This window comes from Mandrillus leucophaeus, unplaced genomic scaffold (genome assembly GCF_000951045.1).
Source record: "Mandrillus leucophaeus isolate KB7577 unplaced genomic scaffold, Mleu.le_1.0 Scaffold16, whole genome shotgun sequence".
In the NCBI taxonomy this organism is placed as follows: domain Eukaryota; kingdom Metazoa; phylum Chordata; class Mammalia; order Primates; family Cercopithecidae; genus Mandrillus; species Mandrillus leucophaeus.
Genome location: NW_012101587.1, coordinates 5,557,453 through 5,577,710, shown reverse-complemented (window position 1 = coordinate 5,577,710; position 20,258 = coordinate 5,557,453). Strand labels below are relative to the sequence as shown.

The 20,258-nt window shown below is 36.4% G+C and overlaps 1 protein-coding gene across 1 annotated transcript in view; it reads left to right on the top strand.

Moving 5' to 3' along the window:
• ZNF407 (zinc finger protein 407) overlaps positions 1-20,258 on the top strand; it is a 481,203-nt gene that overhangs the window by 177,277 nt on the left and 283,668 nt on the right. The window contains exon 4 of the mRNA XM_011975887.1: positions 3,369-3,443. Coding sequence (XP_011831277.1) covers positions 3,369-3,443 — 75 coding nt within the window. The remainder of the gene's footprint in view (positions 1-3,368; positions 3,444-20,258) is intronic.

The following is a 20,258-nucleotide window of genomic DNA, read 5'->3' as shown; positions in this document are numbered from 1 at the left end:
ACACCCCCACTCAGAACAGACAGGAGTGCTATTGAAATGGAAGTTGAGGCTAGGTGTGGTGGCTCACACCTGTAATCCCAGGACTTTGGGACTTCCAGGCAGGAGGATTCCTTGAGACCTGGAGTTTGAGTCCAACTTGGGCTTGGGCAACATAGTGAGACCCCTGTCTCTACAAAAAAAGTTTAATTAGCCAGGCCTGGTGGCACATGGCTTTAGTCCCAGCCACTGGGAAAGCTAAGGTGTGAGGATCCCTTGAGCCCTGGATTTTGAGATTACAGTGAGCTATTTTTAAAAAATTAAAAAAAAAAGCAAAAGTAAGTTGGACAAGTGACTCCTCTGTTCAGATGCCTGAGATGGCTTTTCTTCTCACTCAGAATAAAAACTGAGGCTATTGTGGCCTTCATTGTTGCCATTCTCACCCGCCCTCTTTTTTCTAACCTCTCTGGATGGGACTTTCCTCCTCCCCACTTACCAGCCCCCAGGTTTATGCTCCCACGTCACTGCTGTGAGAATGAATTGAGACTCTGCCTTCAGAGGTCTGTGATTGTGCTCTCTCCTGCTGGGGTTGCTGGTCCTTATTCCTTGGCAGGCCACCTGCCTTCATCCTCTTCACTCACAGGTCTCATTCCTGAGCCACTCAAATGTAGAATTTCAACCCCTTGCTGACATTTTAAGATCCTTGTTCTCTAATTTATTCTGCAACCACTTGACACTGCTTAATATGATACATATTTTACTGTTTTTTTTTTTTTTTTTTTTTTTTCTTGTTGTCTGTGTCTCTCACTAGGTTGTACATTTTTTGAGGGCAGGGACTTCTATTTGTTTTAGTCACCTGTGCATCACAGCTGCCAAGAACTGTTCTTGCATAATGGTAGATCTTTAATTAATAAATATGTAAATTAAATGCATGTGTGAATGACTAGCACTGTCCACAGAGGAGTGGCTGAAGCTTAGTGTCAGTGCATCCTGTTGATAAGCCACAGGTTGTTGAGAATGCTCCGGGAAGGCATGACTTGAACGGTCTGGTTTTCTCATAGGTGCAGGACCCCTTCACAGCTAGCACATAGTAAGTGATCAGTAAATGTGATGAAACAGGGAGTGAAGGTATGAAAGAATGAGGGTTTATGGGGAGCAAGCCATGTCAATTGGCTAGCTTTCAGATTTGCCATCATTTCTGTTTTATTTCTGGTGGTATCTAGATTATGTATATATATTTTTGAAAGTTATGTTAAAAATTTTAAAACAATAATGTTACAGTGTTAGTGTAGGAGTAGCCTACATTCAGTAACCACATATGACTGTCAATATTATGTGCATATGGGTCAGTAATTTAATGCTGGTCGTGCTTGGCTTATATATTTTTTTTAACTGAGGATGAGTTTGAGGCTTTTACATTATTTATACTTTAAGCCAAATTTAAAGAATTAGTACTTCTTTTTAAGTCCAGTGTTGGTTGAATAAATATTTTGCATTTGAATACAATTGAGCTGTGTTACAGTATTAAAACTTTTTCCGTTTTTCTCCATTATAATAAAAATTATCATTTCACTAAATACTCAGCACTGGAGACATTCGGCACACGTTAGGACATTATATCAGGCAAAAGCTTTTTCTCCCTATTTACTCTAGTTTCTTTCCCTGTGCCATGTAATATTTTTGCTTCAATTCTTAAAACCTAAGTATTTTAATTAATAATTTTGTTTTCTCTTAAAAACTGCACTATGGATTCTAAGTTCAGATCTCTTCAGTTATACTTGGTCATGTGAATAAGCTGTGCGTTGCAGCTTTGGGTTTTTAACCTTTGCTCTTTGCTATTAGCTTTATGTTTTTTTAATTATAGGACAATGGAGGACAGTAGGGAAGTTATGACTTAAATTCACTTATTATTACTGTGTTCTTTTTTAAGGAATGAAAAATGTTATTTTGTCAAAATCAAGCAGAAACAAATACAGAATTTTTGTACTTTTTTTTTTTTTGCTCAGCTTTTAATATTATCACAGTTTTTAAATATGTGATAATTCCATTTTAGTGATTGATGTTGGTACCAGTTATTTATAGTTGTAAAGTGTGTATTGACCATAGTTGTTATTACCTAATATTTAAGTAGAATGATTGTTATTTTCAGTGCATAGAAGTGCATTATTTGGATAAAAAAGTCATGGTCATTTGGCCTTAAACCTGAGATTCTGTAATATTATATGAAATTAAACAAAATAAAGTAGACATCAAAAGAAAAGAAGCATTTTTTTAGAAGTCGTTTTGCTTTTATCTTTTGTCACAAGTCTTTTCTGCAAGGATACAGTACTTTACAGTCTTACGTTGCTCATTTGTGCAAACATGTCCAGATGAATTCAGTGTTTAATGTTGAGAATCTTACAACATGCCAATTTGATTTGTAGCCCTTCATATCATAGAATGCTAATTAAAATCATATTTTTGCATATGTCATGTCTTTCATGTACATATGCAAATAGATTCTGTTGCCTTTTAGCTATTAGTAATTAACTTTATGAAGGACAGCTGTAATACATAATTAACAAAAATGTTTGCAAGCCCTTTTACGCTGAAAGTTACAACAGTAAATTTTCTTTCTGCTTATAGAGAGCCGTTTTAGTTTTGATGCTTCTGAATGTTTCTGATCTAAATTGTTTTAAATAATCACATGATGTAATTAAATTGATCCTGCACTGTGTTCAGGGGTAGAATGGCATTCATGTACTGCTGATTCCTGTCCAGTTCATATTTATGTCAACAAAATTGAATTAAGTAAGCTGATTTGTGTATAAAATAAGATAGTATGTCAGGTAATACTTTTTGTTTGTTTTAGTTATTGATATCTAGATACTTCAATACAATTTTTTTTGTGCTATAGATACAGTAAATATTTGTATTATTTTTAAAAACCTCTCTTCAAGTTATTACCATGTTTTTAAGGAAGCTCCATGAAAGCCATTCTTTTTCTCTTTTATGGTCCTTTAAATATTTAATAAAATGACATTTTCTCAAACTCATTTCCTGATTGAAGTGTGTGATGACCTCGGGGCTGTGCATGTTATACTGAGGTATTGCTTCATCCTTCTTACCACCTGGAAGTGAAGACAGGGATTGAAGAACTACAATCTTTGTGCTCTTTTGCTTACTGTTAGGGTATCCAAGATGAAAATGAACCAGTCAATTTAGATGTAGACTTCTTTTGAAGTCCTACAATATATTTAATCTGTATGCAAGCTTTGGTGTAGCAAGAGTGCCACTGTAATATGCTTTTTATGCTATGTTTGCATATGTATGTAATTCTTAAGTACTTTTTGTACAGATTTCTTGCGGAGAGTCAAGTTTTACTTTTATAATTACCTTTATTTTATTTTTAGGGTTGCTTTTGTGATGAAGAAGCACTTAAATACTCATTTACTAGGCAAGCATGGAGTTGGCACCCCAAAAGAAAGGTAATTTTCTTTTTTTTTTCATTTAAAAATACAATTTGATTTTTATTTTAGGCTTTATTTAATGACATGACTTCTAGAATTTTTTTTCACGTCAGTTCATCATGTTTCTATTTGTGGTACTCTTTTGTCGAATATCATATTTTATGCCATCGTTTCACAAAAATTTAACATATTTTAATTAAAACTTGAGTCTAGAAGTAGTTGAAAGCATTTGGAGGACTTTGAATTTGTGAAACAACCTTGAAATACTAGAAGAATTAAATTGGAGGGAATTACCTTCTGAAAATGCATTTGAGTGTGCTAAAACAAATATGTAAAACTCAACTTTATTATATATTCTTATTTTGAGGTTTTAAAATAACAGTTTTGAATTCTTACTGTAGACTTAAAGATTGCTGATATTAAAAAGAAATACATCTTGTGTCATCCCCCAAATAATACTATAGTTGCCATGTCATGAAAAATAACACTACAATTACTATGTCATCAACTGCCAGGTTTTCTTTTTTCTTGCTACTGTATCATAATTAGCTTCATCACATAGACTTAATTATATTAGGTGAACTGAAATATAGCAGTGTCAGCTACCAGGTGAACATGGCTACTTCTGATATTTTAAATCTTTAAAACGTGCAGCTCACTCAAAACTAACGTGAGCACTGGCAGTTTTCTTAAAGTCAGGATAGATTTTCAGCCCCCCTCAGATTCTCCAAGGTAGGATCCAAAATTCTACAGATACCCTCAGAAATTTTAGTTTTTTAAATACTGTTTTCAAAGGTCAATAGTGGTGCATTTTTTTCAGTTACTCTGAAGCCTGAGGTCTTCAGTCATATTTGTAAATGTTTAATAGTCTTTTTAAAAATATAAAATGCTCTTAGCAGTATTTTCTGTGTTTATGGGAATTTAAGTTGACCTTTCTGTCAGGCGTATTGTTTTCTTTAGTATAGTAGTATGGGCACAGACTGCTACTGAGTCAAAATTTTTGAATCTTGGGATGTCTCCTTTGCACCCATATGTTTGATTTCCTCTTTCTCTCTCTCTCTCTCTCTCTCTCTCTTTCTTTCTCTCTCTTTCTTTCTTTCCCTGCCTCCCCCTTCCCTTCCCTTCCCTTCCCTTCCCTTCCCTTCCCTCCCCTCCCCTCTTCCTTCCCTCTTCCTTCTCTCTTCCTTCCCTCTTCCTTCCCTTCCCTCTTCCTTCCCTCTTCCTTCCCTTCCCTCTTCCTTCCCTTCCCTCTTCCTTCCCTCTTCCTTCCTTTCCTTCCTTCCTTTCCTTCTCTCTTTCCTTTCTTTCCTTTCTTTCTTTTGGTTTGAGATGGGGTCTCACTCTGTCTATTTGTAAATGTTTAATAGTCTTTTTAAAAATATAAAATGCTCTTAGCAGTATTTTCTGTGTTTATGGGAATTTAAGTTGACCTTTCTGTCAGGCGTATTGTTTTCTTTAGTATAGTAGTATGGGCACAGACTGCTACTGAGTCAAAATTTTTGAATCTTGGGATGTCTCCTTTGCACCCATATGTTTGATTTCCTCTTTCTCTCTCTCTCTCTCTCTCTCTCTCTCTCTCTTTCTCTCTCTCTCTTTCTTTCCCTGCCTCCCAACTTTATGAAGGACAGCTGTAATACATAATTAACAAAAATGTTTGCAAGCCCTTTTACGCTGAAAGTTACAACAGTAAATTTTCTTTCTGCTTATAGAGAGCCGTTTTAGTTTTGATGCTTCTGAATGTTTCTGATCTAAATTGTTTTAAATAATCACATGATGTAATTAAATTGATCCTGCACTGTGTTCAGGGGTAGAATGGCATTCATGTACTGCTGATTCCTGTCCAGTTCATATTTATGTCAACAAAATTGAATTAAGTAAGCTGATTTGTGTATAAAATAAGATAGTATGTCAGGTAATACTTTTTGTTTGTTTTAGTTATTGATATCTAGATACTTCAATACAATTTTTTTTGTGCTATAGATACAGTAAATATTTGTATTATTTTTAAAAACCTCTCTTCAAGTTATTACCATGTTTTTAAGGAAGCTCCATGAAAGCCATTCTTTTTCTCTTTTATGGTCCTTTAAATATTTAATAAAATGACATTTTCTCAAACTCATTTCCTGATTGAAGTGTGTGATGACCTCGGGGCTGTGCATGTTATACTGAGGTATTGCTTCATCCTTCTTACCACCTGGAAGTGAAGACAGGGATTGAAGAACTACAATCTTTGTGCTCTTTTGCTTACTGTTAGGGTATCCAAGATGAAAATGAACCAGTCAATTTAGATGTAGACTTCTTTTGAAGTCCTACAATATATTTAATCTGTATGCAAGCTTTGGTGTAGCAAGAGTGCCACTGTAATATGCTTTTTATGCTATGTTTGCATATGTATGTAATTCTTAAGTACTTTTTGTACAGATTTCTTGCGGAGAGTCAAGTTTTACTTTTATAATTACCTTTATTTTATTTTTAGGGTTGCTTTTGTGATGAAGAAGCACTTAAATACTCATTTACTAGGCAAGCATGGAGTTGGCACCCCAAAAGAAAGGTAATTTTCTTTTTTTTTTCATTTAAAAATACAATTTGATTTTTATTTTAGGCTTTATTTAATGACATGACTTCTAGAATTTTTTTTCACGTCAGTTCATCATGTTTCTATTTGTGGTACTCTTTTGTCGAATATCATATTTTATGCCATCGTTTCACAAAAATTTAACATATTTTAATTAAAACTTGAGTCTAGAAGTAGTTGAAAGCATTTGGAGGACTTTGAATTTGTGAAACAACCTTGAAATACTAGAAGAATTAAATTGGAGGGAATTACCTTCTGAAAATGCATTTGAGTGTGCTAAAACAAATATGTAAAACTCAACTTTATTATATATTCTTATTTTGAGGTTTTAAAATAACAGTTTTGAATTCTTACTGTAGACTTAAAGATTGCTGATATTAAAAAGAAATACATCTTGTGTCATCCCCCAAATAATACTATAGTTGCCATGTCATGAAAAATAACACTACAATTACTATGTCATCAACTGCCAGGTTTTCTTTTTTCTTGCTACTGTATCATAATTAGCTTCATCACATAGACTTAATTATATTAGGTGAACTGAAATATAGCAGTGTCAGCTACCAGGTGAACATGGCTACTTCTGATATTTTAAATCTTTAAAACGTGCAGCTCACTCAAAACTAACGTGAGCACTGGCAGTTTTCTTAAAGTCAGGATAGATTTTCAGCCCCCCTCAGATTCTCCAAGGTAGGATCCAAAATTCTACAGATACCCTCAGAAATTTTAGTTTTTTAAATACTGTTTTCAAAGGTCAATAGTGGTGCATTTTTTTCAGTTACTCTGAAGCCTGAGGTCTTCAGTCATATTTGTAAATGTTTAATAGTCTTTTTAAAAATATAAAATGCTCTTAGCAGTATTTTCTGTGTTTATGGGAATTTAAGTTGACCTTTCTGTCAGGCGTATTGTTTTCTTTAGTATAGTAGTATGGGCACAGACTGCTACTGAGTCAAAATTTTTGAATCTTGGGATGTCTCCTTTGCACCCATATGTTTGATTTCCTCTTTCTCTCTCTCTCTCTCTCTCTCTCTCTTTCTTTCTCTCTCTTTCTTTCTTTCCCTGCCTCCCCCTTCCCTTCCCTTCCCTTCCCTTCCCTTCCCTTCCCTCCCCTCCCCTCTTCCTTCCCTCTTCCTTCTCTCTTCCTTCCCTCTTCCTTCCCTTCCCTCTTCCTTCCCTCTTCCTTCCCTTCCCTCTTCCTTCCCTTCCCTCTTCCTTCCCTCTTCCTTCCTTTCCTTCCTTCCTTTCCTTCTCTCTTTCCTTTCTTTCCTTTCTTTCTTTTGGTTTGAGATGGGGTCTCACTCTGTCACCCAGGCTGGAGTGCAGTGGCGCATGTTGGCTCACTGCAAGCTCCACCTCCCGGGTTCACACCATTCTCCTGCCTCAGCCTCCCAAGTAGCTGGGACTACAGGCGCCTGCCACCGCGCCTGGCTAATTTTTTGTATTTTTAGTAGAGACGGGGTTTCACCGTGTTGGCCAGGATGGTCTCAATATCCTGACCTCGTGATCAGCCTACCTCCGCCTCGCAAAGTGCTGGGATTACAGACTTGAGCCACCATGCCCAGCCGATTTCCCGATTTCCCGTATCTTTCTTTGTAACATTGTATTTAATAATTGCAGCCAAAATACATGCATTGAATGTGTCAGGGATGGATTATTCTTGAAATTTAAAAGGATGCTATATTTTTAAAAGAATAATTTGGGACATGTCAAAGTTATGTTTCATAAGTGTTGTTTAAGTATGTAGAAACAGAACATATTTGTAATTGCTATGTTTTCATTGCTTTCACATGCATTATCTCAATTAATCCTTCTTTGACCTTATTAGCAGTTCATTATTATTCCAGTTATATAGATCTAAGGACTGAGCCTAGAAAATACAATAATTTATTCAATATCTCATAAATAATAAATGATGGAACTGTTACTTTTCTGACTCTGATTTCAAAATAAATTTGAATGAAAGCAGTCGAGATTGTGTAAGTAGTAAAAAGAAAATATTCCCAACTGTATTTTTAAATAGTATACATTTTTAATTTAACTATGTCATTTTGGTTTTTACTTAGAAGTTTTTTAAAAATTGAAGAATTGTTCATATTGTTTCGCAGGGAAAAATTGATCTCCCCATATATGTGTGTGTATGTATATATGTTCATGTATTAAACACCTTAAAATACTAGACATACCCTGTATGTTATAAATTTGAGAACCAAAAATTTATTTATTTACTTATTTTCATTTACCCTTTTTGTTACATTCCAGGATACTTTTTTTTTCTTTTATTTAATATTTATTTCTGTCCTGAATACATAAAGGGAGATTAAAACTGAGGCAGGAGAAAGATTGGATTTCTCCCCTCTGGCACATGGTAAGCTCTTCTCAGGTACTGACACTGTTTTTGTCCTCACATCAAGAAATGAATCTCAAATGGGAAAGCACACCCACCATGTGGATCGTTACCTTTTAAGTACTCCAAGCAGCAACCAGACATCTTCTATTGAATTGTTTTTCCTTGTAAAAATTCCTTGAGAGGACTTCTTGTTTTTGACGTCTGCTTATATGGCACTGTTTCCCGTTAGAGAGAAATACTACATGGGAATGCCAGGGCCCTAGCAGTAGTATAATTTTCCAGTAGACACCTGTAGCTAGAGCAAATCAGGATTTCGGTGGTGTAATCTAGAGCCAGCAATGCCAGTCTCCTCGTTTCCATTTCCTGCCTGCCTTCTGGTGGTTTTAGGAAGCAAACCCTTCGTCAGCATGCTGAACCATCAGTCTGGGCACAACCGTTCTCTAAATTAAGTTAAACGTTTTTCTTACCTATTTAAAGCATTAAAGCCTTGGTTATACTTTTGCAAGCTTGCTGTATTTTAATTTCTCCAGGACAATATAATCAGTTTTAAAAAATGTTTTGAATTTGATTCTCCGCTCTAATGCATTGCATATTATAGCAAATAGTAATAGAAGTTAGCTAAATAGGCTGTGACAATTAAATTAATAATGCATTTTGTTTGCAAGTATTTAGGCCTTGTGCTTTGACTGATATATGCAAAAATTATAATTTATTAAAAAAAATCCATATGCTTGTACTATAAAGTTTGATGATCCAATAAATTTTGTCAGCATGACTGTCCTTAGAAACAGAAAACTAAATTATTTCAAATATTTTCTTTGAGACTCTGTGAACACCTGAGTGATGGCTTGTGTAAGATTATACTGTTTTGTTCCTACATCTGCATTAAATTATTTTAGTGTAGTATCCTCCAGTATTTCTGAAATCCTACACACTTAAATTCAAACAATTACATATAACCACATTCAAATCACATTCTAAAATAATAAACTCCAGTTAACTTGCGAGTTCATTGGAAAGTATTCCCTATTTTAAATGAGTAATTCTCTTTGTGGTATAAGGAAGCCAAAGCATCTTTATGACTCTTTGAATTCACTAATAGTAATCTAGAAAACGAGCTTATCTACAATTATCACAATTGGAACAGCCATACTAAGTATATCTTCTGTGAAAGCCAGGTGCAATTACAATGGAAGTGGATGGTATTAGTCGTTCAGTGCTGGAAATCAGCTGGGCTTTGAATGACTGTAAATAGGAGGACAGGGAAATGATTCGTGTAGAGTTTTGCATCTGATCCGTTGCTTTTGTGGTGTCAGAGATGCTGTCAGGACATATCTCCACTGGCAGTGTCTCAAGAAGGCTGATAAACTCAGAAAACTACCAAAGAAGAATTTTAAATTAGATGAGTGTATCATAAAGTATAAGCGTTAAATAATTTCATAACCCAGGAAAAGTACTTGTGTTTTTACTGGTGAATATTCAGATCAGAACCTTACATATTTCTTCCAGTGCAGTCATTTTTGTTGGCGTCTGTGAAGTTTCCTACCCTCAGTGCACTGTTGTTAGCATAGCTGTTGGGTGTGTTCGGACTACTGGGTTTGGCTCAAGGCTTGTTAGTATTTTTGCTTAGGCTAAGATTTTCTCTGAGGTTCTCCAGATTACTGAGCCCTGAAATTTGTGCTGGCCTCTCCCCTTTTATGATACATTTGGGATTTGGGGTTAGCTGTCTCTCTTTTAGCAGCAACATTGATCTTACTGATGAGTCGAATCTTTACTCCACCTAATGTAATTGCGGGGAGATGTCCCGGAGCCCTGATGCTTGTTCTGATTTCTTTGAAGCCACTATAATAGGACATGGCATTGTGCAGGTCTTTTGGAGACTCTTGGCTCCTTTTTCTCTATTTTCTCAAAAACTTGGATATTTATAAGTTGAAGTGGTATAAAAGCATCATTGCTTTCTATTTTTCCAGCTTAAACAGGAGCATCACCTTTTTTTATGAAACATGAAAATATCTGAAACAGCAGCACCCGCGGAAAGGCGCAAGCACCTGGCATGCACATGTCACTCACATGTCACCCACATGGCATACACGGAATGCATATGGCATGCACGTCACTCACATGGCATGCATATGGCACACACGGCACACACGTCACTCACATGGCATGCATATGTGACATGTCACGTCATGTCACATATGGCACATACATGGCATACACGTCACTCACATGGCACACACGGAACACCCACATGGCGCACATGGCATGTAAAACATGGCACACGGCACACCATGCACATGACACACATGTCGCATGTCACACACGGCACATACATGGCACTCACATGACACATGTCACACATGGCACGTACATGTCACACGTCGCTCACATTGCACGCATGTCACATGCCACACATGGCACATGTCACGTCATATGCCACACATGTCACACACGGCACACATGTCACATGGCACACGTGTCACGTCACACATATGGCCTGCACGTCACTCATGGCACACACATGGCACACACCATACACACGTCACATGACACGGCACACACATCACATGTCACACACTTATCACTCATGTCATGCACATGGCACATGCCACATGTCACCCACATGGCATACAACGCATGTACATGGCATGCACTTGTCACTCACATGACTTGCATATGGCACACATGGCACACACGTCACTCACATGGCACATATATGTCATGTCACACACATCACATGTCACACACATGACACATACGTGGCACACACGGCACTCACATAACACTCACATGGCACACACATGTTGTGTGCAGTTGTGAGTGATGCTTCACAGAGTTGTTTAGAAGCTTAGATGCTGTTCTATGAGAAAAACCATGCGTTTATGGAAACTGTGAGGAACTTATTGGGGAACAGATTAAATTTTTTCCTATTAGAAGATATTCTGTTTATCACATATGATTTATCTCCTAAGTCACAGTTGTCACTCTTTTCCACTTTAAAGAAATGACTTCTAAGTTGTTCTTGTTGCATATATTTTATTTTATTAAACGGAAAACAGTTTTCCTCTATGACTCCATAGTGAATTTCTATAAGGTAAACACTGTTTTATCATTGAAATGGGTGATTTATTCTAATGGATGTGTTGTGATAGTGTCTTCTGACTGATATGTTCTTCATGGGTTCCTTCTGGAATATTTTTTGTGAAACTTTTCAGTCACCTGTGTGTCGAGGCTTCAGGCTCTCCCCTTTACCCACTACTTATTAGTCTTTCCCTTATTTCTTCTTTTCTGTCCATAGTTAGGAATATTTTTTCTTTTTCTTTTGTTTTTCCCATGAGGGCCAATTTAGGAAAAATAAAATCTTTATGGGCTTCTCTCCACCTTAAAAAATATTTACACAAGGAATAATTCTGTTGGGCTAAAGTGGAGGAAAACATGTCAGTTCTTTCCATTCTGGCTTGCTTATTTTGTTGAGTGGGGAAGGGGGTTATATTTTGATGACGTACTGCTTTTACATGAGCTGGGAACTCTTTTTGGTTTTTCATTTTTTCCATCTCTTAACCTGTAAACCGTTAAATATAAATAGTATCTATGATCACATGACCTGGTTTTATTGTAAAAAAGTAGGATTTTTTTGTTTTTTGGAGACAGAGTTTCTCTCTTGTTGCCCAGGCTGGAATGCAGTGGTGTGATCTTGACTCACTGCGACCTCCGCCTCCTGGGTTCAAGTGATTCTCCTGCCTTAGGCTACTGAGTAGCTGGGATTACATGCGCCCACCACCACACCCGGCTCATTTTTTGTATTTTTAGTAGAGACGGGGTTTCATCATGTTGGCCGACTGGTCTTGAACTCGTCACCTCAGGTGATCCACCTGCCGCGGCCACCCAAAGTGCAGGGATTACAGGTGTGAGCCACCATGCCCAGCTGTAAAAGTAAGATTTAATAGTGTGATAGTCCTGCTAGGTAAATTTGTTCTACATGGGAAGATAGCTAGAAGTCTTATCAATTCATCTGAAGCCAAAGTGTTTATTTTTAGAGAATTTCTCTTGTACTGTGTTTGCTGATAAACCAACAATTTACTAAGGCACATGTGGAGATAGGAGATATGCCCTCGTATCCCACCAAAGTTATCTTGCTGAGATTGGGAAGCATTTCTAAATTCTATGGGTAATTCTGTGGATAATGTAGATGATCTGTGGTTGCTTCGTCACCAATCTGTTATTACTAGCAATAATATTTTATAACTTCTGCTTTATAAGTTTTGCAGGTAACAGTTAACAAAAGTCAGCATCTGTGCTGCAGAATCTCAGGATTGCAGCAGATACTTATGGCTCCTCTGCGGGGTAGACAGCCCTCTCTTCAAGCTTCTCTCTTCGTTGTGTTCCTCAGCTCTTAGGAAGCAATGTCACTGGCACTCCTGCCTCAGTTACACAGTCAAATGCGACATAAAATATCCGGATTTCATGTGTTTGTCAGTTAATTTACTTTGATGTCATGATTACTTATTTCTTCGATTCATTTCTTAATGTACTTTCAGTTTTAGCTTTCAGTTATTTCCATTGCTAGAGAACTGCTTTTCTTCACTGCCTTGTTTCGTTTTCTTCTTTCTATAAATTGACTATACTGATTTAGCACAGTTATGACAATGACTTAAATTTAAGACTGTTTTAAGAAGTAACCTTATAAAAGTTATATATTTATTGTAAAGACAGTATTTAGGAGGCTGTTCATGGAAATACAACTTTCTTTTAAGACTCAGAGGAATCATTTCTCTCTGGTCTTTATTCCAGAGAAAGTTGTACTTTTCTCTAACACTGTTGGCCTTTGATACTAGCAAATCATGTATATGATTGAGTTTTCCTCTTTATGTTTACTGCTGGGAAGCTCATGGCCAAAATTGTGATCCATCTCTAGTGAGCAGGATGGCCTTAAAGGAATGGATTTTATTTACTACTGTTATTTCCAGTTTTATTTATTTTTTCCTTATGGGAAGTCCCATTTTATTTCAGCAATATATTTTTAAAACTCCATAAATCAAAGCTCATGTAATTCAAGGGCAGTTTTGCAATAGAAATTGTGTTTGAGTAAAACCAGTATTTTTCTGGAAGTGCATGTATCTTTAGCCATTTGGTTTTGGGGGCATTGTATTGAGCATCGTGCATCCCTGTGATTAGGTATATTTTAATTGTGCTTGCTGTGTTGCAGGAAACCGCTGTGCACTTCTGTGTAGTGCTCCAGTGGTGCTTTTTACTTCTCAGAATTATTTATTTAAAAACACGCTTGCTTCTCAAGTTTGCTGTGCAGACCCCGTTAATAAGTACTCCCGAGGAAAGGAGAGGATTCCTTTCCTTTTATACCAGGGTCCTTGCTCTCTAGCTGTATAAAAAATACTGTTTCTTTCAGTATATCTTGGTTGTCTTGGAAAAAAAAACCACCACCACAGTTTACTACTTTAGTAGAAATTATCATGATAGAGGTAGTGAATTTTTAAGTGTTAGTTGTGTATGTCACAGAAAGTAGATTTTGTTTCTTGGTGCTTCTAAGATTCATTCCTTAATTTTAATCTAGGAAGTTTCTGTGTATCCTGGATATTATTTTATTTCTAAAGTAAATATAAAATATGAATATATAAAATAAATAAAATATTATTTTATTAATAAATTTGAATATTATATGATTTTATTCTTTAGGAAATATTGATTATCATGTAGTTATTTATAATATGTGACAAATAGAACTATTATTCATGCTTAAGGGTTTTTGTGGAGGTGAATGATAATGGGGCATCTTGTTTGTTCACCTATTTATTCTCTCAATAAACATTTACTACTCGGTTCTAAGACTTAAGCGATCTATAGTGTTTGAAGATGACACAGCCTCTGTTCTCACGGACTTTAATCTTGGGGTTGATGTCACAGGTCAGGATAGAGAGGCAAGACACACGCAAAAGATAATTCTCGTAGGTGTAGACTGAGGATGCTGTTCCGGGGGTGTCTGGGAGAGGCGCTGCTTTAGGATGAGTGGTTAGGAAAGCCCCTCTCGAAGGGTATGTGAAAGGTGGTTAGAGCAGTTCCACCAGAGAGCACATTTCAGGTTGCCTGGGAGGGGTGGGAGAGCTTGGTGTGTTTTGTTCCGGGGTGCCTTGAGCTGAGTGGTCTTGTGCACAGGATTGGGGAGAGCGGTCTAAGGTAAAGAACTAAGATCCCAGAGTTGTGTGCGTTGTTTTAGGAAATGCTCACCAGTGAGGGTGTTTTATTGGCAGAAGGGGGTTTAGTGGAGAGGAGAATATGGGCATGTCAGGATGAACCTGGGAACTGAGTTGAAATCCAGCTGAACAGGCCATGGCTACTGTGCCAGTCGTCTTTTCCTCTGTCTGTAAGAGAAAGCTGAGAACTCCTTGGAACTGTAACTCTGACATCGTGGAGTGCAGAGCCCAGGGAAGGAGCCTGGGCTGGTGGATTCACAATGTTTCTGTGGCATTCATCCTGGAACTCCACCTCCTTTTTCCTGGTTTACTGCCTACTGCCTGGTCTCTTCTCTTCCCCAGTCACTAATTTAGTTTCTTTCTCTTCAATTTCATATTGCCAACCAACCTGCAAATAACCCTTTTAATCCTGTTTTATTTTGTTAAAATCTTTCCCTTACCTTTGTATCTGTGTTGTTTTTTTTTTTAACTCTGTACTTTTGTTCTACCTGTTCTCCAATACACTCATATAACATCCCACCTCTCGTGGTTGCCGGTCCAGATCATGCCTTTATTTCAAGTCCCAGTCTGACGCCCTGGCTGCTGTCTCCTGTGAGTCCTTTTCTTGTTTACTATATCTTTAATTGATCTTCTTTTTCATCACGTTCCTATGGAACATTAGAGAATAAAAGGTAATACATATGTTAATATGTGTTTAGATTAGAAATACCTTTATCTTATTCCTTCCATCTCCCCAAAAAGAAACCAAAATACTGTAATAATACTGCATACATTATAATTATGTTATTCAGTACCAGTTCAGTGAGTTATTAGGCCAGAGATATATGGTTAGTACCCTTATAATCTTTACTAAAATGGCAATTATTTCATTCTCTTGCCTCTTATATAGAAATAAGATAAAACCGAATTCTGTAGAGATATTGGACTATACCTTTTGTAGTATGAACCTTCCAGTTGCCCTTGTGTGTAATAATACATTGTTGTCTGCTGTGATAAATTAATTTTTAAAGGATTTTTCTTTTCTGCTACCATTTAGTCTAGTAGTTCACTCAGATTTGGGGTACAAGAATATCTGCCGTTTTTAAGTTTTTAAGAATTTAGGTGTTTTTCCTCAGTTGGCATCTAGAATATTTTTGGCCATTATTTCTTTTATTTCACTTAAATTACTTTTAGAACACTGGGGCTTATACAGCTGGACTCTGACTAAAATATGCCTTAAGCTCTTATCTGTAACTCCCAGTCATTGCCAGAATTAAAGAGAACAAAGGCCTATATGTTCACTGCAGTCTTCAATTATGCCTAATTACTAACTTTGATACAGTTTCATTATACAGTACTGACTTTTTGTGAGCAGTTCTTTATGATGTCTTGGTAGTTGCTTATAAAAGTCCAAATTAAAATTTTTCGTGAGGAATTTTCAGGAAACAGAATCTATCTGAAGTAATTTTTGTCAAGTTGCATCAAAGCAATTTGATCATTTTTATGAGAAACAAGATATTTTTGTTTCATTATGCGACGGTGCTACGATAGGACAAAGGAAGTATTTGCATAGGTTATTTCTACAACAGGATTTCCCCCAGTTCTTGGTCCTAGGGCCACTTGCATGATTGATCTATTGTGAGCTTCGAACAAAGGGATCCTCTACTAACACTGTGGTGTTTTCTCACACTTAGTACTCATAGGAGAAAACAAGCAGATGATTGATAATCCCGTTATTTGACATCTTGATCTTGTGGTCATCCTCCAGTTCTGCAAGATGTCTGACTGTCATTTCCGTTACTCCTTTCGAGAGCATTAAGGCACTGTTTGATATTTTTAAGATATTGCTACCTCCTCGGGTTGAATCATATGAACTTGACATTTACTATGCTAAAAACGGTCAAATATTGTTAATTTCATATGAGTCAAACTAATTTTATATAGAAATGTTTCTAGTATATGATGTCAATATAAAGATCTGCTTTTCAGGGAAATAACCCTTTCCATTGAGATTTAATTTAATCCAGGTTTTTATTGTTTTGTGAATAATGATTTCCTAGACATAGCATTGGGCAGTAAGCCTATCGTGGAAGAAGGCTGGTCAAAGTGAGATGAGAAGCAGTGTCACCCTGGTGAAATGTATCAGCTTTTGGTGAACCTGACATGAATTTATCGACACCGTCAGTATTTTCACTCACTGCTGTTCAGAAAGCCATGGCTCCCTGTACTTTATTTTCAAGGCTCAGATTTTTTCTCATTCTGTGGTGCCTTTCCTAGATTCCATTCCAGATAGTCACATCTTACCACTTAGAATGCTGATTTAGCACCATTCTATTTTGCCTTCCTTTTAAAAAGGCGTTTGTCCTGTCTCCAGACTAGATGGTTAATTTCCTGAGGGCTGGTCTCAGCTTCTCTTTCCTGTCTGTGTGTTGAAGAAGGGGATTCACATTCAGTAAGTACTACTGGATTTAGGATACTAAAATCTTCATTGAGATTTTTCTTTTTCATGATGGTCTTTTACTCAGCCTGTCTAATTTATGATACACGGTCCCAGTAGTATTGCACCTTGCGTAGTTCTATGGAACTTTATATGGCACTGCTACTTACCGAGTCACTCTCAAGTTCATCGTACTTAGAATGAATGTTGTCTGTGATGCTGAGGAGAACGTTTCCCCTCCTTGGTTGGCAGATTTTGGTGAAACTAATGTGATTTTATAGTTCTAAAATACAAAAACAATCATACTGTTTAAGTATGGAATTTTATCATTCTAAAGGTACTAATTTTTTAAAAAGACATCCAAGGCATTTTTAATTGTGAAGGTCTAAATAATCTTTGCTTCCTTTTTTCATGCCAATCACACAGAGCAAAGGATTATGGGAAACAGCAGATTCAGCAGAACATGTAGATGAAAGTGTTTATTTAAATTAGACCCAAATTTTCTTTGAAGTTAATTAAAACAATAATTTCTCCTTTCATTGTCACTGTGCATTGCAGTGTTTAGAATGCCTTTTTCTCTTTTCCTGTTTATGATTATGCAATGTGGGTATGCCATATATTTTTGGCAACTAGATAGTGGCAGACTTATTTCTGGATAACAAGTCGTCTAAAATTTATGCCTTTTGCCTTTGAAAAAATTATATTGTTAATATGATAAAATATTGAACATCAGGAGAAATTTTAATTAATGGCATGACCCCAATGCTTATTTTTAAAATTAGTACTTATAATAATGACAACATATGAGCATATTTCAAAGTTTCAGTGTGTTCAAAAGAATATGAAAATATTCTTCTTCTTTATTTTCAAACTAATTTCTTTATTGTTGGTTTTCTTAGCATTAACTCTTTTTCCTTAGCTGAAACAAAAAACAACTTTAAAACTTACATGGAACATAACTGTGTGAAATCAATAAAAGCCAAGCTGCTATGGTTGAAGCTGGAAGAGGGTCACAAAGACCATGTCAATTGTGGAGCAGTTTCTCCACATCTCACAGAATCTATGAGGCACTTCGTCAGATTAAAGAAAATATCTTTTATATACGCAGATCTCCTCTCTTATTTATTTGCTATTGACTTTTGTAGATTTAACATCCGTAACATTGTCTATTCCTAAGACATGAAACTTAAATTTCTGTAGATTATTTTGAACGGGCGTGTTCAGAGACCACTGTGACAGAGTTCTTAACTAGTGAGAGAACCCACAATGTGAATCTCAGTATTGTTTTATTAATTTTTCTTTACTCATTGTATGTTTCTAGAATATCTGAAGAAGTGATTAAAAACAAAACAGTTATGTCAAAAGAATCCAACTGCTGGAGTTGGTGAAGATAAATAATAAAAAGTATTTTGGATATAATCATTGTTAGCTAGAAATACAAGTTTGGCATAATCGATGTCTGGAGTGTAATATTTCTAGTTTTCAGGTTTGGTGTTAAATTCACAAGTGTTTATTACTAAATGAATAAGTGCTTATTACTAAATGAATAAATAAGGTAGCTTTGTGACTTGAGGCATGATCATGATTTCCCACATTCATAAATAAGATCCACACCATATGCTTGACGTGTAAACAAAGAAAAAGGGATTTTTGAAATTTTTATTTAGTCCTTTAGTACAAAAACTACCCCATTCAGTAAAGGAGAAAAGTTTGTTTCTTGTTGGATGTTATGAATGTAAAGTGTGACTTTCAGCAGAAATGTAATTTGTTAGAAAATTGTTAGTGTTTATTGTTAGATTTGATCTGAAATAACAGTGGTGAAATAATTTGAGCAGCTCTTCAGCTCATTACTATGGTGAGAAGAGTTGGATTTGGACATTTTATTTTAGGAAGTATTTTTCTTCCTATAACTTGCAGTTGGCAGAAGAGGGAACATCAACTGACCGTGTTGTCAGGAAGCGTTTTCCTGGGAGGAAGGACCTTCTTGGAGGAGAAGGCCACGAGTCAGCGCGTGCTCTTTGTAGAGGAGAGCAAGCCTCCTCAAATGGGGCGTCTCTCATGGAGGGAGAGCTACCGCCGGGCTTTCAGGCCGCTGACTTGCCCCTCACCTGTTAACCAGGACTTCCTCAAGCTGCCACCCTCTGAGAAAGAAATGTCGATTAGCGCTGTCTTAGGAAATGGAGACATTTTGGTAGAAAGTTGCCAGCTGCCAGGTGTGACGTTGAGTCCAGAGAAGTTTCTCTCCGAAGCCTCTGGTGTTTGGTTTTCACTGCGCTCTGCTTTAAGGCTGTTTTCCCTCCTTGTGAGAACAGTGGCAGAAGCCTGGGAGATCCGGCTGACCCGCCTTGCCTCGCCGCCCTGTGCGTGCTGTCAGCGCCTTCACATGTGTATTCTTCCAGCCAGCTCCATCATCGGCATTGTCTTCATTTTGGTGCCTTAGGTTGATGTTACCCAGTAATGAGGTCCTCAAGACAGGCTGTGGAGTTCCTTTTTCTCTTTAGTGGCATAATTCGTAGCTTTATTAATGATCTTATATTTATAGAATCACTGAGGTTCTAAAGAGGTCACATAATTTTTTTTTTTTTTTTTTCCCAGAAATACTACTTGACCAGCTTTTATGAGGGAAGGTCTATTCTACTGGACTTTTTAAAGGCCTCTGTTCATATGCCTTGCAAGTGTCATTGGCTTACTTTATTTAATTTGTCCTAACACTGCGTAGCTTATTGCAGAATAACAGAATCATACAGTTTTGGATTTTAAGAGAACCTGTAAATTTCACGGATGTAAAAGTTTCAGAGAGAATTGTCCTAGATAACCTAGGTTATCAAATTTTTGGCAATTAAAAAATGGTCTGTGTCTCCATATTTCGTAATATAACTTCATAACTTCACCTTTTTTGGTACAAATGAACTATGATTTCATAGTTCTTTGGTAAAGCTATGCTTTCTCATGAGAGAGCTTTTGGTAGAATTGCATACGATGCTTAATAACTTCTCAGCACTTTTAATTTTAGTAATTGGTGGCAAATTATGTGCAACCTAATACATTTATGAAAGTTAAATTTCCTCCCCTTTTAGGATGTTTTTTGATGAAAGAGAATGTATAAAAAATAGATAAGTCTGAATATATTTGTTTAAATGAACAAGAAAATGCTTGTTTTCAGTCTTCAGCTTATTACTGTCAAACTTTTCTAATATGCAATTTTCAGAAGTTACAGACTTTTCCTTTTTTTCTTTCAATTATGGTATCGTTACTGTTAGCATTTGTTGGTATATAAAGTATAAAACAA